The 27,247-nt window shown below is 46.1% G+C and overlaps 1 protein-coding gene across 2 annotated transcripts in view; it reads left to right on the forward strand.

Moving 5' to 3' along the window:
* LOC122563308 (DENN domain-containing protein 2C-like) overlaps window positions 1-27,247 on the forward strand; it is a 124,204-nt gene that overhangs the window by 73,794 nt on the left and 23,163 nt on the right. For both annotated transcript variants that reach the window (XM_043717024.2, XM_043717023.2), the window contains exons 6-13: window positions 6,052-6,243; window positions 7,807-7,903; window positions 9,691-9,735; window positions 14,220-14,407; window positions 17,453-17,562; window positions 19,126-19,195; window positions 20,526-20,603; window positions 23,242-23,382. In XM_043717024.2, the coding sequence (XP_043572959.2) occupies window positions 6,052-6,243; window positions 7,807-7,903; window positions 9,691-9,735; window positions 14,220-14,407; window positions 17,453-17,562; window positions 19,126-19,195; window positions 20,526-20,603; window positions 23,242-23,382 (921 nt within the window). The remainder of the gene's footprint in view (window positions 1-6,051; window positions 6,244-7,806; window positions 7,904-9,690; window positions 9,736-14,219; window positions 14,408-17,452; window positions 17,563-19,125; window positions 19,196-20,525; window positions 20,604-23,241; window positions 23,383-27,247) is intronic.

Genomic DNA, 27,247 nt, shown 5'->3' on the forward strand with positions numbered 1-27,247 from the left:
ACCCTATCCACATCCCTCGTGATTTTATTAATTTCTGTAAGGTCACCCTTCAGCCTCCAGGGAAAACAGCCCAAGCCTATTCAGTCTCCCGCTATAGCTGAAACACTCCAACCCTGGCAACATCCTTGTAAATCTTTTCTGAACCCTTTCAAGTTTAACAAAATCTTTCCTGTAGCTGGGAGACCAGAATTGCACACAATATTTCCAACAGTGGCCTAACCAATGTACAGCTGCAACATGACCTCCCAACTCCTATACTGTACTCAGTGCACTGACCAATAAAGGAAAGCATATCAAACACCACCTTCACTATCCTACCTACCTGTGACTCCACTTTCAAGGAGCTATGAACCTGCACTCCAAGGTCTCTTTGTTCAGCAACACTCCCCAGGACCTTACCATTAAGTGTATAAGTCCTGTCCTGATTTGCCTTTTCAAATGTAACACCTCACATTTATCTAAATTAAACTCCATCTGCCACCTCTCAGCCCATCACCCATGCGATCAAGATCCTGTTGTAATCCGAGGTATTTGTTGTCCACTACACCAGCAATTTTGGTGTCATCTGCAAATTTACTAACTGTACCTTCTCTGTTCACATCCAATGCATGTTTATAAACAATGAAAAGTAGTGAACCCAGCACCGATCCTTGTGGCACTCCACTGGTCACAGGCCTCCAGTCTGAAAAGCAACCCTCCACCACCACCCTCTGTCTTCTACCTTCAAGACAGTTTTGTATCCAAATGGCTAGTTCTCCCTGTGTTCCATACCGTCTAACCTTGTTAACCATAAGGAACCTTGTCGAATGCCGTACTGAAGTCCAGAAAGATCACGTCCACCGCTCTGCCCTCACCGATCCTCTTAGTTCAAAAATAAAATTCAATCATGTATCTGGTGCCTCCATACTGGTTTGGAGGTGCCAGTGTTGTACTGGGGTGGGCAAAGTTAAAAATCTCACATCACCAGGTCATAGTCAAACAGGTTTATTTGAAAGCACTAGCTTTTTGGAGCACTGCTCTTTATCAGGTGGTTGTGGAGTATAAGATTGTAAGACACAGAAAGCTCACTAACCTTTTGGTCCTGTCTCTGGCTGCCCTGTCTTTTAGAGTTGTTAGCAATTACAGTTGGAGCTTCCTGTTCAGTTAGCACTTTCCCAGAATCTCTGGAGTTTTCCTGAATTGAAACTCTTGTGTCCATTCATTCCTGATGAAGGGCTTTTGCCCGAAATGTTGATTTTCCTGTTCCTTGGATGCTGCCTGACCGGCTGTGCTTTTCCAGCACCACTCTAATCTAGATGCTTGTGTTAAGTCCATCACCATTTGGAAATGTTGGCCCTGAGTTTGGATTATTTTCTCCATTCCCCCCAGATTCAGCTCAGGCCTTTGAGCTGGTGTGAGATGATCATTTCAATAGAATCAATGTTCAGGGTTACAGGGAATAGACTCATAATGCTCATTTAGAGAGTGATGCAGACATAATGGGTCAAATAGCCTCGTTCTGTACCCGGACAATTCTGAGATTCTTCACAGCTCGTGACAAACAAAATGTCAGAATTGTCCAAATCACAGAAACAAACAGCGAAAGTTTTTGAACATCACTTAAACTTCACAGTGATACGCCCACTGAAGCTATAGCACATTATGGTGATTGGGCACAGAAAGATCCCATTGGACAAAGGAGTCCGAATCTGTTATGGCTGTATAGATTGTGGTGAGTAACTAAGCCATGCCCCATGTTTGCCATTCGTTAATGAGTGACCTGTTTCTTCACAATCATGAGCTATTTCAACTACTAGAGAGAGCAGTCACATTTTGTGGGAAACAATTGTTCCATCTGTACTCCATACACATCCAGGCAAAGGATGCAGATGTTCCTTATTGATATAGGCAAGGAATTGAGAACTGAGAAGCACAGCGAACAAATGAATGGGGAGAAGAAAGCTGAAGATTGGCCAAAGAAGCCCAGAGTGGGTGATCATGAACCTCCTCTTGGTCCACAGCCAAGATCCCATAACCATACTTGCCCAATGGCAAGGTGGCAAATTAACACACTCTGTATTCTGGGTGGCTTAGTGGTTAGCACTGCTGCCTCACAGTGCCTGGGACCTGAGTTTGATTCCTCCCTCAGGCGACTGTCTGTGTGGAGTTTGAACATTCTCCCGTAACTGTGTGGGTTTCCTCCCATAGTCCAAAGACGTGCAGCTTGGGTGGGTTGGCCATGCTCAGTTGCCCACAGTGTCCAGGGATGTGCAGCTGGGAGGATTAGCCTTGGGAAATGCAGGGCTATAAGGGATAAGGTTGGGGGTGGGTCTGGATGGGATGCTCTTTAGACAGTCAGTGTGGACTCAATGGGCTGAATGGCCTGCTTCCACACTCTAGGGATTCTATGATTTTATGAAGTTCACTACTCTAGTTGACTTTGGCTATCTGCTTGGAATAACAAAGGCAGTTATCTTCCCCACTCCCCAAAGCACAACATCACCAGTGGAAATCTGCTGGTGCAAATTCATAAAGAGAAATTATGGGAAAGGTCAACATCTGTAAGATGTTCCAAGATCTTTCCCAAAACGGAATGGATTCGGGAGGAGGGTAGGTTGTTATCATTGTTGACACACTTGGACAGGCGCACCCTCACGGACTGTGTGAGCTTCCTCTGTCAAAGTGTGCTCCAACCATCAAGTTAAACATCTTCCACCCGGAACGAGGAACCTGTGCCAAATCTTAACAGCTGCTGGATACAGTCGCTGCAGTGCAACTTTTACAACCTGTCAATCCATTTCTTCAGAGGTTTATTGCACAGATCATTAAAATGTGGTCATCAGAAAGGCAATTGGAATGTGAACCTTTTCAGCTACAGTGAAAGAATGTAATGTGAGGAAGGTTCACTCCAGCAACGTAATATCCACCACAGCTGGAGTACTCCCAACTGTTAAGGATACCACGTGTTTCCACTTTGATTATGGGAGGAATGCCATACAGTTTCCAGAACTGAAAGGATAATAATTACAGAATTATCACAATGAAGGAAACCATTCAGTCTATCATGTCTGCACTGGCTTTCCAAATGAGCAATTCACTTAGTGTCATTCTTCTGCCTTCTCCCTGTAACTATGCATGATGTTCCTTTTCAATTAATTCCCCTTTGAATGCATGGATTTATCACCCCCTCAGGCAGTGAATCCCATGCATAGAGATTACTGAACTATCTCTGCAGCCAAATGCACCCATTCTCCTCAGCCACAGATGACCTACCAAGCCAAACCTATCAAATAGCTTCTGTGGTCCTGATAGACTGGTAGCTATACATGATTAAAGTATTTGAACATCCTACTTTACTCAACTGGTTTGGAAATCTTCAATGAACTCTGCCCAGCCTGGCAGAGTCAACAAGAGAAGATTGCACAGTCTGTTATGAGTATCTGTCTGTCTCTGTCTCGCTCTCTCTCTCTCTCTCTTGTCTTTTTTTCTTTCTGTCTCTCTCTCTCTCTCTCTCTCTCTCTCTCTCTCTCTCTCCTAAAAATATCTAGTCTGGAGAGTGGATGGTGCAATGTGTCAAATCGTTTCAAATGTTGTTTTAAATTCATTCACGGGGTGAGGGTATCGCTGGCCAGGCCATTGATAATCCCAGACAGCTGTTAAGAGTCCACCACATTGCTGTGGGTCTGGAGTCACACGAAGGCCAGACCAGGTAAGGATGGCAGTTCCTTTTCCTAAATGGCATTAGTGACCCAAATGGGTTTTTCCAACATTGGCAATGGATTCATGGACATCATGATTCCCAATTTTTATTGAATTCAAATTCCACCATCTGTTGTGGTGGAGTTCAAATCCTGGTCCCCAGAACATTATCTGGATCTCTGGATTGACAGTCCAGTGATCACACCACTAGGCCATGGCTGCCAGAAACACCCCTGCACCACCTCCTCCCACCCCTCTTATTGCATTGGATTCAATTGCAATTGTGATGAATAACAAATTTGTCGACAATGATCCCACATGTTGGTGCTGAGGAATACTTTAGTCCAGTTTACAGATGATGCTGGATTCTGGACCTAGAAATCCTCAAGTGTCAAGACTGCCTTTTTGATAATGTAATTTGTGAAGGGTGTCACAAACAGACCTGTCTGGTAGCCTCTCGGAGTTGTGGCCTGCTGGTGTACAATGGCCTGTCTGGTAGCCCCTCTGAGTTGTGGCCTGCTGGTGTACAATGGCCTGTCTGGTGGCCTCACGGAGTTGTGGCCTGCTGGTGTACAATGGCCTGTCTGGTGGCCTCTCGGAGTTGTGGCCTGCTGGTGTATAATGGCCTGTCTGGTAGCCCCTCTGAGTTGTGGCCTGCTGGTGTACAATGGCCTGTCTGGTGGCCTCTCGGAGTTGTGGCCTGCTGGTGTACAATGGCATTAGGAGCTAGCTCGGGCACACAGCCCCTGTCCCAGGTGATTCACAAAGCTGACTCCTTAATGGTAACTTCCCTGATTAGTCTGGCCCTTACTGCTGGCAGGGCAACGTTCAATCCTTGAAGTCTTGGCTGTTCTGACAAGATGCAAGAATGACAGGACAGGAATAACAAATCCCTGGGTGCTCTCTGTCAGTGCTGGCACCAAAACAAAATACCTGATCTTAACCTCCTTTGATCTCTGATGGCTTGGAAACACTAGTGAGTGACTTCATTATTACTCAGTTTCTGCCTTGTCTAGGAAGGAGACCAGAATTGCACAAAATATTCCAAAAGTCGGCTAACCAATGCCCTGTACAGACGTAACATGACCTCCCAACTCAGATACTCAACACTCTGACCAATAACGGAAAGTATACCAAACGCCTTCTTCATTATCCTATCTACCTGCGACTCTACTTTCAAAGAGCTATGAACCTGCACTCCAAGGTCTCTTTGTTCAGCAACACTCCCTAGGACCTTACCATGAAATGTATTATGAATAAGACTGGTCTCAGCATGCTTCACACATCCTCACCAAAGGAAATAGCAAACATGTGAAACCACTTGGAAGCCTGCACTGGCCCATGAAGGCAAATCTGTGTAGAACCAGGATTCATGGAAGAAGTTGTGGCCACCCCTGTTCCAGGTTAACATTCAGGCTTTTCCTGAGAGAGTGAGTCAGTATGTAGCACTTGCTCCATCACATCTCCTCCCAAGGCAAAACCAATCTACAGGCCTGCACAGATCTCATTAAACCTGTGATGAGGATTCAGATTAGTAATCAGCAACAATTGGATGGCTCTGTGCTATTAGCTGGCTACTAACTCCTAGAACTTCTCCAGAAGTGGTAGAGTCAACAGTCTGGAGTTGATCTAGGATCTAAGACAGAGGGAAGAGAATCAGTGTTGGAGGAAGTGGTGAGGGGCTCAGAAGAGGCAGGCAATTAATACAGTGTAGTCAGTATGGCTTTGTGCATGGGAAATCGTGTTTCACAAATTTGATTGAGTTTTTTGAAGTAACAAAGAGGGTTGATGAGGGCAGAGCAGTGAACGTGATCTATATGGATTTCAGTAAGGTGTTCGACGAAGTTCCCCATGGGAGACTGATTATCAAGGTTAGATCTCACAGAATACAAGGGAGAACAAGCCATTTGGATACAGAACTGGTTCAAAGGTAGAAGACAGAGGGTGGTGGGGGAAAGGGTTGTTTTTCAGACTAGAGGCCTGTGACCAGTGGAGTGCCACAAGGGTCAGTGCTGGGGCCACTACTTTTGGTCATTTATATAAATAATTTGGATGTGAGCATAGGAGGTATAGTTAGCAAATTTGCAGGTGACACCAAAATTGCAGGTGTAGTGGACAGTGTAGAAGGTTACCTCAGATTACAACGTGATCTTGACTAGATGGGCTGAGGAGTGGCAGATGGAGTTTAATTTAGATAAATGTGAGGTGTTGCATTTTGGAAAAGCAAATCAGGGTATAATTGAGGAATATTTCTGCAAAAAACTGAGCAAAATGTTTTCCGTCCACTTGAGTGGGAGAGAAGGGGGTGTCCTCTCAGACCTCCAATTGCAGTGACACTGACTAACATGGGAATGTTCATTCCACCCCCTCTAGCTTCCACCCAAACCAGCCAGCCTCCTGGGCCAAGCTCAGGAGAGTAAAAGCTGGAAGCCTGCAGAGCTGAGGAAGATCAGCAAGGAGAACACATCGCCGCTGCTTCGGTATAACCTCCAGCCACCTGCTGGAACCCACGAGGACCCCATCAGTGGCGATGCCTTTGTGAAAAAGAGAAAAAGGATCCCAGGGGTGAGTTAAAGGTGACATATCCACCTATCCAAATTTACCAAAGACAGCACTATGCACAGTGTTGCTCAATTCCAAAGAAATATTGATAGAGGAAATGAATGGATAAAACAGTAAATTCTAGGAGCTATGTTGGTGAGAGGATGTAATGCGGAAACATTACACAACAATAATTTGTACAGCACCTTTAATGTAATTAAATGTCCCAAGGCGTATTAGAAAATTAGATAAGATACTGAGCCACATATGATGACATTAAGTCAAGTGATCAAAAACTGGATCTGTAGTGATTGTAGCAAGGACCAGCTGGAGCTCATAGAATATGAGTTCCCTGATTGGACCAGATTAACAGCCCCAATCAGGCAGCCCTGATGTAAAACGGAGTGTCAGATATTCTGTCAGAGGCTGTGCCAGAGTCAAGGACTACCCACATGTAAATAAAGGGTGACTTGGTGATGGGATACTGGCCTCTGTGGAGTTATTTCATGGTCAAACAAGTTTTAAGTAATAATTTTAAAGTGAGTTAGGGAGGGAATTCCAAAACTTAGGACATGGGCAATTTAGATTAGGTTAGATTCACTACAGTGTGGAAACAGGCCCTTCTGCCCAACAAATTCATACCAACCCTCTGAAGAGTGACCCACCCAGACCATTCCCCTACATTTACCGCTGACTAATGCACTTAACAATATGAGCAATTTAGCATGGCCAATTCACCTGATCTGCGCGTCTTTGGATTGTGGGAAGAAACCAGAGCACCCGGAAGAAACCCACACAGACACCGGGAGAATGTGCAAACTCCACACAGTCACCCGAGGCAGGAATCGAACCCAGGTCCCTGGCACTATGAGGCGGCAGCAGTACTAACCACTGAGCCACCCTGCCGCCCAATTTAAGACTAAACAGTGGAGCAATTACACTCAAACATTTGCAAAATTAAAGAACTGCTAGCTCAACCCAAGACCCAGGTGTAACTGGCTATTAAATTGAGAGACGTTACACTTGACAACAATAGGATATCATCACTAAAAGCCAAAATAAAACTCTGCCTCAATATTTCTGCAAAACCTGTTTGGTTTGTCTGTCCTATCCATTCTATGTGTGAATGAATGTGTTGCGATTTACAGGAGAAATAGCTTAATTTTGCTTTTTAGTGATTAGCAGCTTGCTTTTCTCACATATTAGAGGAAGGCTTGTTACAATGTTTTGTTTTGTTTATTAATGAAACCTGGTGTGAGTTCTGTTTTATCGTTGATAATGGTAACAGCCAGGCATTTACTTAGACGACTCATGGAGTAATGGGACTTGATTTCCAGCACTCTGTTCCCATCAGAGTTGTGATGGTATGACAATGATGTCAGAAGTTCACCTCCAAACCAACCAAGTTTGTGAAGTGATAGGCTTAATCTCCAGAGTGTTGCCAGGAAGAGGGGGGTGGAGCTGGTAGCTAGGGACCGCAAAAACATTGATTTTGAAATTTAGCCATACTCAAAACTTTAGTTTTGCTAAAACTTTGGAAATGTGTTGTGAGGCTGTGGTCATTGATGGCCTGCTGTTCTATTTCAGTTGGTTCTAAAGATACAGGCAGTGTACGATATGAAGAGAGGAAAGAAAAAAGTGAAAGCTCTGACCTCTTCAGGATCCGACTCCACGCCCGTGAAAGGTACGAAGCAATATTCATCAGTTTATTCTGAACAGTATTTATTAGTGCAAGCTATTTAAGTAATCAAAGCTAGGCTTTAAGGCATAAGGGTATTAAGCTGCCATTTATTAAGTCCAATTGTTAAATTCCTCAAATAATTGCATTTTAATATTTGAATGATTGAACAGTTTCAGACATCCAAAATGTTAGTATGGTTAAATGGCTCTGTTTGTTGTCTATTCAGTAGGATCAGCGTTCCACGCAATGGAACTGTGTTGAGTCACTGGTTATTCAGCAGATTAAGGGTTAATGTGGAACTGTGAAGAGTCACTAATTATTCTGAGTAAGGATTACTCACTGTAGTACTGTACTGAATCACTGTTTATTCAGTAAGACATAGTTCATTATGAGGCATAAAGAATGGAAAGAATTATCTGAAATTACAATAGATCTGATACTTCTGCTGTTAAGAAATAGTTGGAAGTAATGCTGGGATAATTGGATCAACATCCGAGGATTCACAGCAAACAATATTGTATTTTGAAGTTCAATGTTTTTTTTATTCATGTATAGACTGAACCTTAACACTAAACGATTAGTGCAGTAAACAATGATTAAAAGGGTGTGGGATAGTTCGCAGTGAAAGGTCACTGTCAAAGGTAGAACTGTGCCCCACTGACCCAGTCTGTAATGCAGTAAGCAGCTTGTCTTTGGCCTGTTGGTAATCGTCTGTCATTGCTCACCCAATGGCCCCTTAAACTGACTGTGAGAAACAGGAATGCTGGCAACACTCTTCCCCAGTGTTGGTGTCACAACAGACAACAAATCCCTCCCTTGAAACACCCACTCCATCCACCCCATTACAGTGGTTAACACTGCTGCCTCACAGCACCAGGGACCTAGGATCAATTCTACCCTCGAGCGACTGTCTTTGTGGAGTTTGCACATTCTCCCCAGGTCTGCGTGGGTTTCCTCCAGATGCTCTGGTTTCCTCCCACGGTCCAAAGATGTACAGGTTATGTCGATAGGATCATGCTAAATTTCCCATAGTGTCCAGGGATATGCAGGCTAGGTGGATTAGCCATTGGGAAATGCAGGGTTACAGGGATGGGGGTGGGGGGGATGGATCTGGGTGGGATGCTCTTTGGAGGGTTGGTGTGGGCTGAATGGCCTGCTTCTACACTGTAAGAATTGTTTGATTCTATGATCACACCCATAGATGAATGTTTTTATCTCCAATACAGTTTTTGGGCGAGGGACTGTATTTTCACTGCTCACCTTTGATTTGGTGTCTATTGATTAAGAGACTGAGCTTTGTAGTTCAGAAAGGTTTTCTTCTTCTTCATTCTTCTGATGTGGGTGGTGTTAGCTGGCCAACCTCTATTGCCCTGAACTAATTGCCCTTGAGAGTTTGGCAGGGAGCTGCCTTCCTGAACCACTATACTCCATATGAGACGGGTACCTCCACGATTAGGAAGGAAAGGAGTTCTGGGATTTTGACTCAAAGGACCAGGAATATATTCCCAAGTCAGGCAGATGAATGGTTTGGAGAGGAACTTGCAGATGGTGGTGTTAGAAGTACAATCTGAGTTGCTTAGAAATTGAGAACAGCAAAAAATTCCAGGCACTAGAAATAAGACCTGGAAATATTCAGCATGTCGAGCAGCATCTGTGGAGGGAGAGACAAATTGTTTCAGACACAGTCCCTTAAAATACAGTTGGTCGCTCTGGGGAGAGTTCTGATTCAGTTCCTTAAGCTGATGACAGAACATGGCTTGCAAATTCATCTGTAATCCTGTATCTTTCAGATGACAACAGTGAGACAGAAAGCGATACAGAGGAACAAAAGAAAGGTAAGGGATTGCCCGAGTGATGGCGAGTGTGTATTTTGGTAGCGTGTTGTCACAATACGTTATGTCCTATAGTGACAGTCCGCTGCCAGAATTGATCGAGGGATGAAATGAAGACAGATATCTGTAAAAAAAGCAATTTTACAAAATAGTGAGTTGGCAGTCTAGCCTTTATAGTGAGTCTATATTGTATATGCAGCACAGAAATAGGCCATTTGCTGCAATCAGTTTGTGAAACACTTATGCTTTTTATGGACCAGCCTTGCATCTTTCCTCTTGTAAATCCATTCCCTTCTCCTGCATGTGCCTGCCTTGCCTCCCACTGAGTTTATCTATACTCTTCACATTAACCACTTCCTGTCTACTGCAGAAGTTGCTTGCTTGCTCCAGTTGCCAGACTCTCGGCAGTCCGATGTTGTAGTCTAAACTTTCCATTCCATCCCATCCTCCTGGATTTCTTCCTGTGCCTGGATAGTTCCTCAATATTCCTCTTGATGATTTTCCATGAAGATTACTGGGCTCAGGGTACCTCAATTCCGAGCCCCTGGAGGAGTCAATCATCTGTATTCCAACCTGTAAATTGGTTTTGGCTCCTGCCAGGCCACGCTAATGTGACCGATTCACAAAAATTTAATACCAGATGTTCATTCAAGTAATACAGATGCCTAAGTTCAGTGTGCTGATACTGTACATGTACCATGCTGGTGGTGTGGTGTGTAACTGTGAAAACCTTAGTCTCATTAAGCTCACCCACCAAATGGCACTTGGACGTTGCTGTGTGGGCCCCTGCCTGAGATGCTCAAAGGAGATTGTCACACTGGGCTCTCTCTATTCCTTGTCACTGGGACAGTGTCACACTGGGCTCTCTGGATTCCCTTTCACGAGGAAAGTGTCACACTGGGCTCTCTGTATTCACTCTCACTGGGACAGTGTCACACTGGCCTCTCTGGATTCCCTCTCACTGGAACAGTGTCACACTGGGCTCTCTGTATTCCCTCTCACTGGGACAGTGTCACACTGGGCTCTCTGTATTCCCTCTCACTGGGACAATGTCACACTGGGCTCTCTGTATTCCCTCTCACTGGGACAGTGTCACACTGGGCTCTCAGTATTCCCTCTCACTGGCATAGTGTCAAACTGGTCACTCTGTATTCCCTCTCACTGGCATAGTGTCACACTGGGCTCTCTGTATTCCCTCTCACTGGCATAGTGTCACACTGGGCTCACTGTATTCCCTCTCACTGGGACAATGTCACACTGGGCCCTCTGTATTCCCTCTCACTGGGACAATGTCAAACTGGTCCCTCTGTATTCCCTCTCACTGGCATAGTGTCACACTGGGCTCTCTGTATTCCCTCTCACTGGCATAGTGTCACACTGGGCTCACTGTATTCCCTCTCACTGGGACAATGACACACTGGGCCCTCTGTATTCCCTCTCACTGGGACAATGTCACACTGGGCCCTCTGTATTCCCTCTGTATTCCCTCTCACTGGGACAATGCCAAACTGGGCTCTCTGTATTCCCTCTCACTGGGACAATGTCACACTGGGCACTCTGTATTCCCTCTCACTGGGACAGTGTCACACTGGGCTCTCTCTATTCCCTCTCACTGGGACAGTGTCACACTGGGCTCTCTGTATTCCCTCTCACTGGGACAGTGTCACACTGGGCTCTCTCTATTCCTTGTCACTGGGACAGTGTCACACTGGGCTCTCTGGATTCCCTCTCACGAGGAAAGTGTCACACTGGGCTCTCTGTATTCCCTCTCACTGGGACAGTGTCACACTGGCCTCTCTGGATTCCCTCTCACTGGAACAGTCACACTAGGCTCTCTGTATTCCCCCTCACTGGAATAGTCCCACTGGGCTCTCTGTATTCCCTCTCACTGGGACAGTGTCACACTGGCCTCTCTGGATTCCCTCTCACTGGGACAGTGTCACACTGGGCTCTCTGTATTCCCTGTCACTGGGACAATGTCACACTGGGCTCTCTGTATTCCCTCTCACTGGACAGTGTCACACTGGGCTCACTGTAATCCCTTTCGCTGGGACAGTGTCACACTGGGCTCTCTGTATTCCCTCTCACTGGACTGTGTCACACTGGGCTCTCTGGATTCCCTCTCACTAGGAAAGTGTCACACTGGGCTCTCTGTATTCCCTCTCACTGGGACAGTGTCACACTGGGCTCTCTGTAATTCTTTCACTGGGACAGTGTCACATTGGGCTGTCTGTATTCCCTCTCACTGGCATAGTGTCACACTGGGCTCTCTGTATTCCCTCTCACTGGGACAGTGTCACACTGGGCTCTCTGTATTCCCTCTCACTGGGACAATGTCACACTGGGCTCTCTGTATTCCCTCTCACTGGGACAGTGTCACACTGGGCTCTCTGTATTCCCTCTCACTGGGACAATGTCACACTGGCCTCTCTGGATTCCCTCTCACTGGGACAGTGTCACACTGGGCTCTCTGTATTCCCTGTCACTGGGACAATGTCACACTGGGCTCTCTGTATTCCCTCTCACTGGACAGTGTCACACTGGGCTCACTGTAATCCCTTTCGCTGGGACAGTGTCACACTGGGCTCTCTGTATTCCCTCTCACTGGATTGTGTCACACTGGGCTCTCTGGATTCCCTCTCACTAGGAAAGTGTCACACTGGGCTCTCTGTATTCCCTCTCACTGGGACAGTGTCACACTGGGCTCTCTGTAATTCTTTCACTGGGACAGTGTCACATTGGGCTGTCTGTATTCCCTCTCACTGGCATAGTGTCACACTGGGCTCTCTGTATTCCCTCTCACTGGGACAGTGTCACACTGGGCTCTCTGTATTCCCTCTCACTGGGACAATGTCACACTGGGCTCTCTGTATTCCCTCTCACTGGGACAGTGTCACACTGGGCTCTCTGTATTCCCTCTCACTGGGACAATGTCACACTTGGCTCTCTGTATTCCCTCTCACTGGGACAGTGTCACACTGGGCTCTCTGTATTCCCTCTCACTGGGACAATGTCACACTGGGCTCTCTGTTTTCCCTCTCACTGGGACAATGTCACACTGGGCTCTCTGGATTCCCTCTCACTGGGACAGTGTCACACTGAGCTCACTGTCTTCCCTCTCACTGGGACAGTTTCACACTGGGCTCTCTGTATTCCCTCTCACTGGGACAATGTCACACTGGGCTCTCCCTCTCACTGGGACAGTGTCACACTGGGCTCTCTGTATTCCATCTCACTGGCATAAGTGTCACACTGGTCCCTCTGTATTCCCTCTCACTGGCATAAGTGTCACACTGGTCCCTCTGTGTATTCCCTCTCACTGGCATAAGTGTCACACTGGTCCCTCTGTGTATTCCCTCTCACTGGCATAAGTGTCACACTGGTCCCTCTGTGTATTCCCTCTCACTGGGACAGTGTCACACTGGGCTCTCTGTATTCCCTCTCACTGGGACAATGTCATACTGGGCCCTCTGTATTCCCTCTCACTGGGACAGTGTCACACTGGGCTCTCTGTATTCCCTCTCACTGGCATAAGTGTCACACTGGGCTCTCTGTTTTCCCTCTCACTGGGACAGTGTCACACTGGGCTCTCTGTATTCCCTCTCACTGGCATAAGTGTCACACTGGGCTCTCTGTTTTCCCTCTCACTGGGACAATGTCACACTGGGCTCTCTGTATTCCCTCTCACTGGGACAATGTCACACTGGGCCCTCTGTATTCCCTCTCACTGGGACAGTGTCACACTGGGCTCTCCGGATTCTCTCTCTCGGGATGTGGGTGCTGCTGGCTGAGGCAGCGTTTATTGTCCATCCGTAGTTGGCCTTGATGGTGGTGTGCCACCTTTTTGAACAGTTTGCAGTCTTTGTGGTGTGGACACCTCCACAATGTCCTTAGGAGGGAATTCCAGGATTTTGACCCAGCGACACTGAAGGAACGGCGATTCATTTCCAAGACAGGATGGTGTGTGGCTTGGATGTAGTGGCGTTCCCATGTGTCTGCTGCCCTTGCCCTTCTAGATGGAAGTGGTTAAGGGTTTGAAAGGTGCTACTGAGGAAGCCTTGGTGATTAGTGATCCAACCCTCCTCCATTTTAAAACCAGAGGCAGTTGAGATTTGAGAAACCTGGAGAAAACTGAAAGTACTGGGTGGGAGGAAGGGGGAAAGATTTATGTTTTGCAAGTATTGGAAGCAAAAGGGTTAGCTTTGCTGAGAGTATTTCTGGCAGAAAGAACAATAAGGAAAATATTGGAATAACTGATTTGGTGTGTTATAGATCATCCTTTGCACTAATGAATGAGAACCTTTATATATTATCTAATGATATTTGATGGACCAGTTGAGTCTTTCTATGGTGATCCAGCTGTTGCTGACTCCTGGTTGAGAATGATGGTGTGTCAGACCATGGAACCTGCCTTTTACCCTATTGTACTATCTGAGGTAATTCTGACTGAGTTATTAAATAATTTTCTCTGTCCTTGCTGTTTACAGCTCACAATCAGCGTTTGGTATATGTGCATTCAACATTGAAAAGAAACACTCGCTATCAAACCCTTGAGCGGGATTTATTCGAATTACAGGAGCAGAAGCTTTTTGAATACTTTGTGGTGGTCTCACTTCGCAAGAAAGCTTCGATAAACATATACGAACCTCAGGTCACTCAGCAGTTTCCCAGTAAGGTGAGATTGGCAACACTGTGCATATAAATGTGTGAGCAAACTTGGCACATAACCTACAAGGCTCTCTGTTAGGAACATCGGTGAATGTGAAACCCTGGCTGTTAAACAACAGGAACATTTAAGAAGGTTCCTCTGGTCTTTGACTGAGGTCATGTGGTGTTGGGCTCTCTGTACTCCCTCTCACTGGGACAGTGTCACACTGGGCTCTCTGTATTCCCCCTCACTGGGATAGTGTCACACTGGGCTCTCTGTATTCCCTCTCACTGGGACAGTGTCACACTGGGCTCTCAGTATTCCCTCTCACTGGGATAGTGTCACACTGGCCTCTCTGGATTCCCTCTCACTGGGACAGTGTCACACTGGGCTCTTATTGTTCATGTTCTCACACACAAGTTCTAAGAAGGCCTGTGTCATTCTGAACACTATAACTGATCCCTATAACTGAGATCTGTCACATGAGCAATGCCTTTCTTGACTCTTGCTTTAAGTCACTTCTTGCCCCTCAATCTTATTTGGTGCTTTCATTGCTTGTTTGCATAACATTTTTCCTCCCAGTGACCCCCACTGTTGTCTCCTTTTCTGTATTGAATCATTCCCAATCCCTAAAAATATTGATCTCCTCACCTCCCTTCATCTTCCTTTTCCCAATGTGCACAGCCCTCAAAGGACTCCTTGTTTGTGATAATGGAGGCACTGTTTCCTTATTTACCTCCTTGCTCCTCCTGCATTATCTCCTCCTTGCCGTGTTACCATGTTAAAATGAAATGCAGAGGTCCTCACTGTCAATGCCACTCTTCAAAGGCATCAATTGCAGTCATTATCCACCTCCATTCCACTGATCTATATGCTTTAAACTCCAGATTTCAATATCTTCCATATTCAGGATGTAACAGAGCTAATTCTGAGGGCTGGCAATAAATTGATGAAAAGCTTTTAAAATTTAGATCTCATTTTCATTATTACATAGAATTTACATCTCAGACTTCTTGCTACTCAATAATCTCATCTTTCTCACTCGACATATCTTTCTGTTTACTTCTTACTCTTGAACTTCTCCAGCTCTCTCTTTAATGGATCTCTGCTAATTCCCTCAAATATTCTATGTCACAGAAATATTCTATGTCAATTGGAAACTGCTCCTTCAGTGCTTGGTGAGCTATTTTCCTGTACATTGGAGTTTTTCTATCACTGTGGAACCATGAGATATAATATGCTTATTCAAAAAGGGACAGAGACAGAAAGTAGGTAATTACACATCGTTGCTTTAACATGTGTTGTTGGAAACTGTTTCAATTTATTGGTAAGGAAATAATAACAAGATATTTGGAAAGTCAAGACAGAAACCATCAGAGTCAGCATGGCTTTATGAAGGGTAAATTCTGTTTGATTAATTTGCTCTTGTTCTTTTAAGATGTTGCATGCAATATAGATATTGGGTTTTCTGTAGATATACTATATCTGGACTTTCAGAAAGCATTTGTTCAGGTGCCACGCAAAAGGTTAATAGACAAAGTAAGATCACATTGGGTTTAGGGGTAATTTATTAGCTTGGAGAAAGGATTGGTTAACCAACAGAGAGCAGAGAGTTGGGATAAATGGGTTTTTTGAAGATGTAACTAGTGGGGTGCCACAGGGTTCGGTCCTCAGGACCCAGCTGTTTACAATCTATATTAATGACTTGGATTTGGGGATAGAAAGTACAGTCACCAGATTTGTAGATGACATTAAATGAGGTGAGAAAGTAAGTTGCTGTGAAGAAATAAGAAGTTTACAAATCGATATAGTAAGCTATTTGAATGCACCAAAATTTGGCAGTTGGAATTTAATATGGATAAATGTGAGGTTATCCATTTTGGTCAGAGGAATAGAAAGGTAATTTATTGTCCAAATGGAGAGAAACTTCAGAATGCTTCAGTGCAGAGGTATCTGGGTGTCCTCTTGCATGAGTCAGAGATTTAGAATGTCGGTAAGGCAGATAATAAGGAAGGCAAGTGGAATTTTGACATTCATTGCTAAAAGAGTAGAGTATAAAAGTAGGTATAGGGCTGCAGCTACAAGGTATTAATGTGACCACACCTGGAGTATTGTGTACAGTGTCGGTCCCCCCCACTTGAGGGATATGGTTTCACTGGAGGCAGTTCCGAGGAGGTTCACTGGATTGATTCCAGAGCTGAGGGTTTTGTCTTCTGAAGCGGGATTGAGCAGTTTAAGTCTGTATTCTCTAGAGTTTGGAAGGATGAAAGGTGATCTCATCGTATATAATTGCTGAAGGGGATGGACAAAGTAGGTGTAGAGAGCATTGTTCCCCTTGTCGGGCAATCTAGAATGAGAGGTCATAGTTCCAGCATAAGGGGCAGCGGATTTAAAACCGAGATGAGGAGGAATCACTTCTCTCAAAGGTCCATAAATCTATGGAATTCACTCCCCCATGTACGGTGGATGATGGGACACTGCGTAAATGTGAGGAGGAGATAGACAAGTTTTTAATTGGTAACAGGTTGAAGGGTGATGGGGAGTGGGCAGGAAAGTGGAAGTGAAGCCGAGATGAGATCAACCAAAATTGTATCAAATGGCGGAGCAGGCCTGAGGGGCTGAATGGCCTTCTCTTTATGTTCTTATATGTTACAACCCAGGTTTTCTCTCACAATGTCTCTCTTGTAGTTTAACCTAATATATTCAATTTGTTAGCATGTTATGTTACTGCATATTGGAGTTATATCAAGAGTATACTGAGCAATCCACGTTCGTTTCAGTCATTGTTAATCCCATAGTGCATCACCATGTTGAGTCCACACCTTACGTTCACAGGACTTACCAGTCTGTCTAAGGTCACTTGCCTTGTTACAGTGAACACATTATAACCAATCTCTCAGTCCAATAGATGCTGTAGGAGCAGAGATGTACTGCTGAGGCTATATAAGGCTCTGGTCAGACCTCAACTGGAATATTTTTAGCAATTTTAGAAACCTCTCCTGAACTTGTGCCTGATGACTGTAATTGTGCATGGTTCCTTCATGCGAGGCCTGTTTCTATGTTCTCTAACAGCTGGAGAAGTCGACAAGGCAAGCCCGTGATGCTGAAGAAAGGCTAAAAGCTATTCCTCAGTTCTGCTTTCCTGATGCCAGCGAATGGGTTGCAGTCTCTCAGTTGACCAGGTATGGGCTCTTAGAACGTGCATTGGTGATGAACCCTCAGCTATCTGTCCTGTTAAAGCACATGGACTAATGTCCTAGTGTATTATAACCATAGGTGAGAGCAGCCTTCTCACTTTTCCGATGGGCAAGTAAAGGGCTGTGACCTGCTGTTTGAACTTGTGTGACAGCAGTAATACACATCAGTGGATCAGGAGCAGTTCTAAGGGAAATGAAGATGTACAGTTAGGTAGCACCTTTCGTGGCCATGGCAAATGAAGTATTTTTTTTTTTTTGGACATGCATCAGCCAATTTTCACACAGGCAGAACCCACCAACAGCAATGTGATAAATCCCAAATAGTTTCTGTTGGGTTGAGGAATGAATATTGGCCGAAGCACAAGGAGACTTTGCTAGCTCCTTGTCAAAATGGAGCCCCCAGGTTCCTTTGTACTTACCCGAGAGGCAGGGAACGACCTTTGTTAAAGATTTCTCCCGGCAATTGGCACCTCTCGACAATGCAGCATTCTGTCAGTACTGCAGTGGGAGGATCTGCTTGGGCTAGATGCTGGTTTCTGGAATGAGGTGAGATTGTTAATGGTGTTCTAACAATGGATTGTCTGTCAGAAACTTTTCTGTTTGGGCCTTACCTTAAACTTCGAGTTGCCTGAAAACCACATTTAACATTGAATTCCTGGTGATGTATTAAGGGGAAGGGTGGGGGTGAGGGGGAGCGGAAATCATGTGTTTCAGTTCAGACTGTCACTAAGTGAGGCCCTTCCTAAAAAACAAAATTTGCCCGGCCAGAAGGTGTAATGGGTTCACACACAGCTACAGGTACCGGTTACTAGTCTGTGCCCAAATGTACTGACTGTATTCAGAAGATGCTAGTTCACATGTCGATCAGAGCTCCTGGGGGTCTCTGGGCAAGCCAGTACAGGCAAAAACTGGACTGCTTGAGAGGCAATTAAACAATATGAGGGATTCTTTTCATTCATCCATGGCACATGGGCATCACTAGCAAGACCAGCCTTTGTTTTCCGTCCCTCGTTGCCATGGAGAAGATGGTGGAGATAAGCCAGCTTCTAGACCCACCGCAGTCCATCTGGTATAGGTGCCCCCATGATGCCAGTAGGAGTAGGGTTCTAGGATTTTGACCCAGTGACAGTGAAGGCACGGCGATACATTTCCAAGTCAGGATGGTGAGTGACACGGAGGGGAACGTGCGGGTGGTACCTGCTTCTGTTCTCCTCCTTGGTGGTAGAGGAGGCGGGTTTGGAAGGAGCTTTGTCGCGAGTGGGGAATTGAGAGCTTGCTTGGAGGTGGTGGGGGAGGTGGGCAAATGGTGTTTTGGCATCAGTGTGTAAGCATCAGAAGTCTGTGCAGTTTAATGTTAAACCCCAGGGAGTCGTAGTGGCCAAGAGGCAATGCCTTGGAGTGTTTGAGTCAGCTAATTGTTATTGCTGTGAAGAAACACATTGTTTAATTGCTGGCCATCACATTGATGGTGAGTCATTAAGTGTGATTCTCTGTTTGTTCTGGGGTGTCCTGTAATGTATTCCGTGCCTATTATCATTGCACCAACAGTGAAACCTTCTCCTTTGTTTTGACTGGTGAGGATGGGAGCAGAAGGTTCGGGTACTGTCGGAAACTCTTGGTGAGTTTTGCAATTACTGAACTCAATAAATGCGAGCGTCATAGGGACTCGGAGTCTGTCTATCTTGATTAAGTCTGTAATCACAGCTAAAAACTCAGAGAGCTGTGTGCAGCCTTCCTCAGAGGTCACTGCATCCAGGCCAACTCCTATAAATAGTCCTGACCATGCAACAGGGGAATGAAGAGCAAATTACCAAGAGGCAGCCTCCTCGAGATTAGTGTCTGCCAATTAAAATCATATTGGACCTATTGATGCCGTCTTTTGTTGAAAGGGTTTAAAGATGCAGGTTTCCCATCTTTGCAGTCCTTCGGCCTGGGAAGGAGAATAGTTCATTGCAGAGTATTCCACCTGGATGTAGAAGAATCTGATAACCCCGTTAGGATAAAACAAGTTGATGCGAGGCTGTTGGTAGAGTCTTCTGACTGGTCAACACATTGAGTGACAGGAGAAAAAGGAGTGCTTTGTCTGGACACAGGAGTGACTGCACACAGTGCATTTGAAATAGTAAGCCGTGCAGCCCTTCAATCCATTCCACGAGATAATGGTTGGCCTTTTGCTTCAAGACCATTTTCCCATACCCCTATCTCGTGATTGTTTTAATCTGTGAAAGGTGTTTTACGGGAAGGGTAGGGGAGTGACACTGAGAATGAAAACCAATGGCCTGGGCTCTGTCGGTAAATGGAAAGATGGTACTGCCCAGACCTCCAGATTGCCCACTGCTGCTGATGAGGATGTGCAGGGGGCAGGGTGGGCTGCCCCCTTTTAAATCTGGAAGATGCTCCCCCTATAGGATGGCTGGGTACTGCAACTAATGGCAAGGGGCAGAAATGAGTGAGGACAGGACTGAGCCACTCGCTGAATAGGGGGATGGATGATGGCACAAACCATTCACCATGGAAGGTGGATTGTATCACTGTGTGGCTTGGTGAGTAGGTGGGTGACTTGAGTGAGTAGAATGGGGCCAGATTAATGGTGGGGGAGCCACCATTTGCATTGGGGGATGTGGCAAGGTTGATGCCAGAAGGGTGAGCTGAACCATTGATGGGAGACAGGTGGGAGGAGATTGGACTCAGCCACTTGTTGAGTGGGGGTTGGTCCCAGAGGGATGGGCTGTGCTATTTGTTGGCTGGGTTGGGGAGTGAGGATGAAGGTGGAGGTTGGACTGAGCCACTCATTGGTGGGGGGAGCTAGGGGTAAAGTGAAACATTTGCTATGTGGGATGGGAGGGCTATACTGAGCCACTTGCTGTGTGTATTTGCGTGTGTGTGTGTGTGTGTGTGTGTCTGACCACGTTTGGCTGCCTCCTTTAACTTTCCAGTTCTTATTTCAGCCGAATGGGAAAGGGAAAAGGTTGCCAGAGGTTTACTGTATCATCAGTCGGCTCGGTTGCTTCAATCTCTTCTCGAAGGTAAGAATAGATCTGTTGTTCATTCTTCTCCACACCCCCAACCGCCACCACAACATCACTGCCAACCTCAGCTATTGGGGCTTCTTCTGGACATTGTCCAATTGGAGAACTTACTGAGTGGAGGACTGTACCAATGAGGGCACCTGGTACCAACTCATCCCTGCCACCGTAGAAATCCTTTTGACTTGCAGCTTCAACACAGATAGCTCATGGTTAAGAAACACTCTCTCTGTAAAAGTGTTTTACCTTGATCTTCTCTTCAATCCCTTTAGTCCCTTTCGCTTCTACTTGATGAGGAACCACGCTGTTATGTTTTTTTTCATGAACTCTTAAAATTGAATCTTAAACAACACAGACCCCAGACAATTTGCTGAAGCAGACCATGTAACCATTTACCCTCCATGTCGGAGAGCAGTTGGAATCCCCTGACTCTTCATTACCCCCAGATCTCTTTCATTCCACTGCCTGCGACCCAATAACCTGACCTCCAACCTTCACAATGTTTCTGCGTGAACTGCTGACCCCGGACAGAGAGCGCACACGTATCCAAAAACGTCTGCAATCTTGCCTTCATTACCATTTGTGATGAAGCCCTCACCTGCTGAGGATTATTTTCATTAGAAAGTTGGAGGTTGAGGGGGGACCTGATTGAGGTTTACAAAATCATGAGAGGTATAAACAAGATGGATAGCAAGAAGCTTTTTCCCAGAATGCGGGACTCTATTACTAGGGGTCACGAGTTCAAGGTGAGAGGAGAAAGGTTTAAGGAAGATATGCATGGAATGCTCTTTACACAGAGGGTGGTGGGTGCCTGAATGCGTTTCCAGTGGAGATGGTAGAGGCGGGCACGATAGCATCATTTAAGGTGTATCTAGACAGGTACTTGAATGGGCAGGGCGCAGAGCAATACAGATCCTTAGAAAATAGGCAACAGGTTTAGGAGGAGGATCTGGATCGGTGCAGGCTTGGAGGGCCGAAGGGCCTGTTCCTGTGCCGTAATCTTCTTTGGTTTTTTTTGCTACCAATGGCGGCTGACTCTCACTTTTCTGTTAATATTAGCATCGCAACAACAACTTGTATTTACATAGTACCTTTTAATGTGTTAGAAATGTCACAGTGAATCTATTGGCCTCCCTTTTCTCACTGTTCTGCCCCCACTCCCACCCTCACCCCAGCAGTCTGTGTTGAATTGAGTTCAGCAAGTTCTGGTGACTGCTTCAAGCAGCAAGGACCTTGACCTCAACACCTGGAATCACCAGGGCCCTCTGTCTGAGAAGGGCGTATACCTGCATCTGTATCAGGCTGGGCAGGGGTTGATGGAACTGAGTGGGTAGTGGCTCAGTGGTTAGCACTACTGCCTCACAGTACCAGGGACTTTGGTTTGATTCCACCCTTGGGTGACTGTGTGGAGTTTGTACATTCTCTCCGTCCCTGTGTGGGTTTCCTCCGGGTGCTCCGGTTTCCTCCCACAGTCCAACGATGTGCAAGTTAGGTGGATTGACCCCATGTTAAATTGCCCCATAGTGTCCATGGAGGTTCAGGCTTGGTGGATTGGCCATGAGAAATGCTGAGTTACAGGAATAGGATGGGGGATTGTGGCTTTGTGTGGGATGCTGTTTGGAAGGTTAGTGCAGATTCAATAGGCCAAATGGCCCCTATCTGCTCTGTGGTAGACTAAAACAAGGGCAAGGTTGTAAGTCTCTCCATCTCCACTTCCTGATCAGAACCCCATTGCCTAGAGGGAAAACTATGAGTTTCCATTGAGATCCCAACTGTTCAATCTTGATGCTAAATCCTCCCAGTTAAAGTCCACAAAGCATTCCTGATCAAACAAAACTCGGATGTGCTAAAGTAGGAAACAGACAGGAAGCTGCCGGGAGATGGAGCATTCCCTCAGCCTGTTGTTTCTGGCCTGCAGCCTGGAGTATTTTGAGGAGATTCTGAATGTTTTCCTTGGCAGCTCTTCCTCGTCTATGTGAAGAGGGAGAAGGCTGATCACCCACAATGTCATATCATTGAACTTATCACACACATGCTTTAACTGGAAATTACCTTGGGCTATTGGCTCCAAAGTTGGGCCTTCATTTGGGAGCAGCCAGGAATATTATTGGAGCAGGAATATGCAATCTAATCCTGAGTATATTGGAAACAGCACTCAAAGCTATGCAGATTATAATCCACGATTGGTGAATCTTCACCCAACTGAGTCAGAAACCGAACACTCTCTCAATGTTCTCTGCAGTTGCTATCTAGACTCTGATCTCAGTACATATTGTGAATTGATTTAATGCAAAGTATCCCAATAATCCAAATTGCTCTGCATTCTCTCCCCTGCACTAATATCATCTGTTTTCCCAGACAACTTTATTCGGTTCATTCATTATCACCCAAAGAACATGACTGGGTTATAGCCGCTGTGATTTGCCCTGTGTGAATTCGATATTGCAGTATTGGGGAATGTTCAGTTGTTCTAGATGAGCAGTGAACTTCCCCATTACAAGGCAGTACTCCCCACAGGGGTGTAACCCTGGATCATAGGCCCTGCCTCCACTCCCCCAGTTAGAAACAGACTGCACAAGTCTTCACCCACATAGATATCCCCACCTCTGACGAACATCTCTCTGTGTGCATGCTCCAGATTCTGGACGAAGTGGAGAAACGAAGGGAGATCTCCCCAGCCCTTGTCTACCCATTCATGCGCAGCGTGATGGAGGCTCCGTTTCCAGCGCCAGGCCGAGTTATCACCGTCAAGAACTTCCTGCCAGGGTCAGGGAACGAGGTAACAATCGAAATGTTCACTCTGAGCCTTGTGGGTCTGGGTGAAAGTTACACATTGGAATGGGTGGGCTGGTGGTGTTGGGGAGGGGAGACTGCGACAAGATTGGCTCGGAAGAGTTTGCTTCATTTGTATCTCACTTGAGTGGGATGTTGGTGTGGCAGGGCCGACGTTTTGTTCACTGAGTTGAGTGGATCTTGATCAGATGGGCCAATGGTCTGAGAAGGGGCAGATGGAGTTTAGTTTAGATAAATGCGAGGTGCTGCATTTTGGGAAAGCAAATCTTAGCAGGACTTATACATTTAATGGTAAGGTCCTAGGGAGCGTTGCTGAACAAAGAGACCTCAGAGTGCAGGTTCATAGCTCCTTGAATGTGGAGTCACAGGTAGATGGGATAGTGAAGAAGACATTTGGTATGCTTTCCTTTATTGGTCAGAGTATTGAGTACAGGAGTTGGGAGGTCATGTTGCGGCTGTACAGGACATTGGTTAGGCCACTGTTGGAATATTGCATGCAATTCTGGTCTCCTTCCTATTGGAAAGGTGTTGTGAAACCTGAAAGGGTTCAGAAAAGATTTACAAGGATGTTGTCAGGGTTGGAGGATTTGAGCTATAGGGAGAGTCTGAACACACTGGGGCTGTTTTCCCTGGAGTGCCAGAGGCTGAGGGGTGACCTTATAGAGGTTTATAAAATCACGAGGGACATGGATAGGATAAATAGACAAAGTCTTTTCCCTGGGGTGGGGGAGTCCAGAACTAGAGGGCATAGGTTCAGAGACTTATGGGACAACTTTTTCACACAGAGGAATGAGCTGCCAGAGGAAGTGGTGGCAGCTGGTACAATTGCAACATTTAAGAGGCATTTGGATGGGTATATGAATAGGAAGGGTTTGGAGGGATATGGGCCGAGTGGTGGCAGGTGGGACTAGATTGGGTTGGGATATCTGGTCGGCATGGACGGGTTGGACCGAAGGGTCTGTTTCAATGCTGTACATCTCTATGATTCTATGACTCTACTGCATAAAGACATGTCAGGAATTGATTGATTTTTGAGTACTGGGGGGATGATAGGTCAGTAGAGAGGATGGAGAGGAAAAATGGGAAGGAAGATGGACAGGTAGGACAGGTCAAGAGGGCAGTGCCGAGTTTGGGGTTGGATCTGGGAGGAGGTAGGCGGAGGGGAGATTTGGAAACTACTGCAGTCGATGCTGATGCCACATGGTTGAGGAGTCCCAAGGCGGAAGATGAGGCGTTCTTCCTCCAGGCATCAGGTGACTTGGATTTGGTGATGGAGGAGGCCCAAGACCTGCATGTCCTTGGCGGAGTGGGAGGGGGAGTTGAAGTGGTTGGCCACAGGGCGGTGGGATTGTTTGGTGCATGTGTCCAGGGATGTTCCCTGAAACACTCCACGAGTGGGCATCCTGTCTCTCTAGTGTAGAGGAGACATCAAGAGCAACGGACACAGTAGATGAAGTGTGTAAGAAAATCTCTGTCTGATGTGGAAGGATTCTTTAGGGCCTTGGATGGAGGTGAGGGGGGAGATATAGGCACAGGTTTTATACCTCTTGTGGTGGCAAAGGAAGGTGCTGAGTATGGAAGTTTGGTTGGTGGGAGGCGTGGACCTAAAAAGGGAGTTGCGGAGGGAATGGTCTCTGCAGAACGCAGGTAGGGGTGGGGCGGGAAATATATCCTTGGTGGTGGGGTCTGACTGTAGGTGGCGGAAATGGCAGAGGATAATACGCTGTGTCCAGAGATTCAAAGGTTGGAAGATGAGGAGCAGGGGGGTTCTATCTTGTTGTGGTTGTAGGGGTAGGGTTCGAGGGTGGAGCTGAAGAAAGTGGAGGAGATGTACTGGAGGGCATTGTTGACCACGCAGGAGGGGAAATTGCAGACCTTGAAAAAGAAAGACATCTGGGATGTCCTAGAGTTGAATTGCACCTCTTGGTTGCAGATGTGTGAAGGTGGAGGAATTGGGAGTAAGGGATCGCGTTTTTACAGGAGAGGGGGATGGGAGGAGGTGTAGTCAAGATAGCTGTGTTGAGTCGGTGTGTTTGAAATAGATCTCTGTGTTGGGTTGGACACTGGTATTGGAAATGGAGACAGAGAGGTCCAGGAAGGGGAGGGAAGTGTTGGAGATGGTCCATGTGAACTTGACGTCAGGTGGAAGGTGTTGGTGAAGTTGATGAACTGTTCAACCTCCTCTTGGGAGCATGAGGCAGCAGTGATACAGTCGTCAATGTAGCAGAGGAAAAGGTGGGGTATGGTGTAACTACGGAAGATGGACCATTCCATGTATCCTATGAAGAGGCAAGCATAGCTGGGACCCATACAGGTGCCCATGGCTACCCCCCTGGTCTGTAGGAAGTGGAAGGATTCGAAGGAGAAGTTGTTGAGGGTGAGGACAAGTTCCATGAATTGAATAAGTGGGTCAGTGGAGGGGGACTGGTTAGATTGGTGGGGGAGGAAGAAACAGAGGGCTTGTAGGCCTTGACCATGGTGGCTAGACGTGCATAAGGACTGGATGACCATGGTGAAGATGAGATGTTAGGGACTGGGGAATCTAAAGTCATGGAGGAGGTGGATGGTATGGGTGGTGTCCTGAATGTATGCAAGGATGTTCCTGGACTAAGGGGGACAGGACAGAGTCAATTTAGGAGGAGATGAGTTCAGTGGGGTATGGGCTAGCATAGACGATGGGTCGATTGGGGCAGTCAGGTTTGTGGATTTTGGTTAAGAGGTAGAATTGGGCAGTGCAGCGTTGGGGAATGACTGAGGTTGGAGGCTGTGGATGGGAGATCTCCTGAGGTGATGAGGTCATGAATGCCCTGGGAGATGATGGGTTGGTGATGGAAGGTGAGGTCTTGGTCGAGGGGAATGGTAGGAAGAAGTGTCAGCGCTTTGGCATCTAGCTTTGGTCTAACTACCACTGCGCGCCCTACCCTTGTCCATTGGTTTAATAGTGAGGTTGGGGTTGGAGCGGAGGTCGATGCATTGCATGGGTGAGAGGGGTGGACAGGTTGAAGTGGTCACTGTCACAACAGTAGTTGGATATAAAGAGGTTGAAGAAGGGTGTCCAAGAGGATGGAGTTGGAGGCAGGAGAAGGGGTCTTCGGAAGGTGGGTGAGAGTTGTGATTAAAAAAGTAAGTACGGAGGCGGTGGAAGAAACGTTCAATGTCACAACTGCATGTGGAATTCATTGACACAAGGACACCCAGATCCCGCTGCATTCTGAAGTTTCCCTCCTTTTGGAAAATAAGTTGTGTTTCTATTCCTCGAACCAAAATAGATGATCTCACACTTAGCCACACTAAACCTCATCTGCCAAATCTTGGTCCCTTCACCTAACCTATCCATATTCAATTTAGTGTTATTTTTTATTCCTTCACTGCAAAGTACTTTCCCACCTATTTTAGAGACGTCTATAAATTTGGCCACAGTACATTCTATCTGCTCCAAAAAAGACTCCTTTAGCTTGACTTTGTACTTTCTGTTGATTAACCAATTCTCTATCCAGGCTAACAAATTACCTGTGCCCCATTGCGATCTTATCTCGAGCATTAGCCTTTTGTGTGGAACTTTATCATATGCTTTCTGGAAGATGAAGAGCTTTAACAACATTCATGTCTCTATTTGTCAGCAAAAGCTAGAATGTTCCTTTATCTAAATAGAGCTGCAGCTAAAATTTAGGATCTGTCTATAAACTCCCTTTTGTAAGAGTTTAATGATGTACAACGATGGCATCTTTCAAAGAGTTAGAGAGGCAGATGGAATATTGCCTTTTATTGCAAGGAGGAAGGAGAATAGTTATGGCCTTCTCTATTTGCAGACTGCACTTGGAGAGCTGTGTAGAGTATTGGTCTCCTTACTT

The sequence above is a fragment of the Chiloscyllium plagiosum genome, unplaced genomic scaffold (assembly GCF_037043375.1).
Source record: "Chiloscyllium plagiosum isolate Xiang-an unplaced genomic scaffold, Cpla_swu_hap1 HiC_scaffold_26, whole genome shotgun sequence".
In the NCBI taxonomy this organism is placed as follows: Eukaryota; Metazoa; Chordata; class Chondrichthyes; order Orectolobiformes; family Hemiscylliidae; genus Chiloscyllium; species Chiloscyllium plagiosum.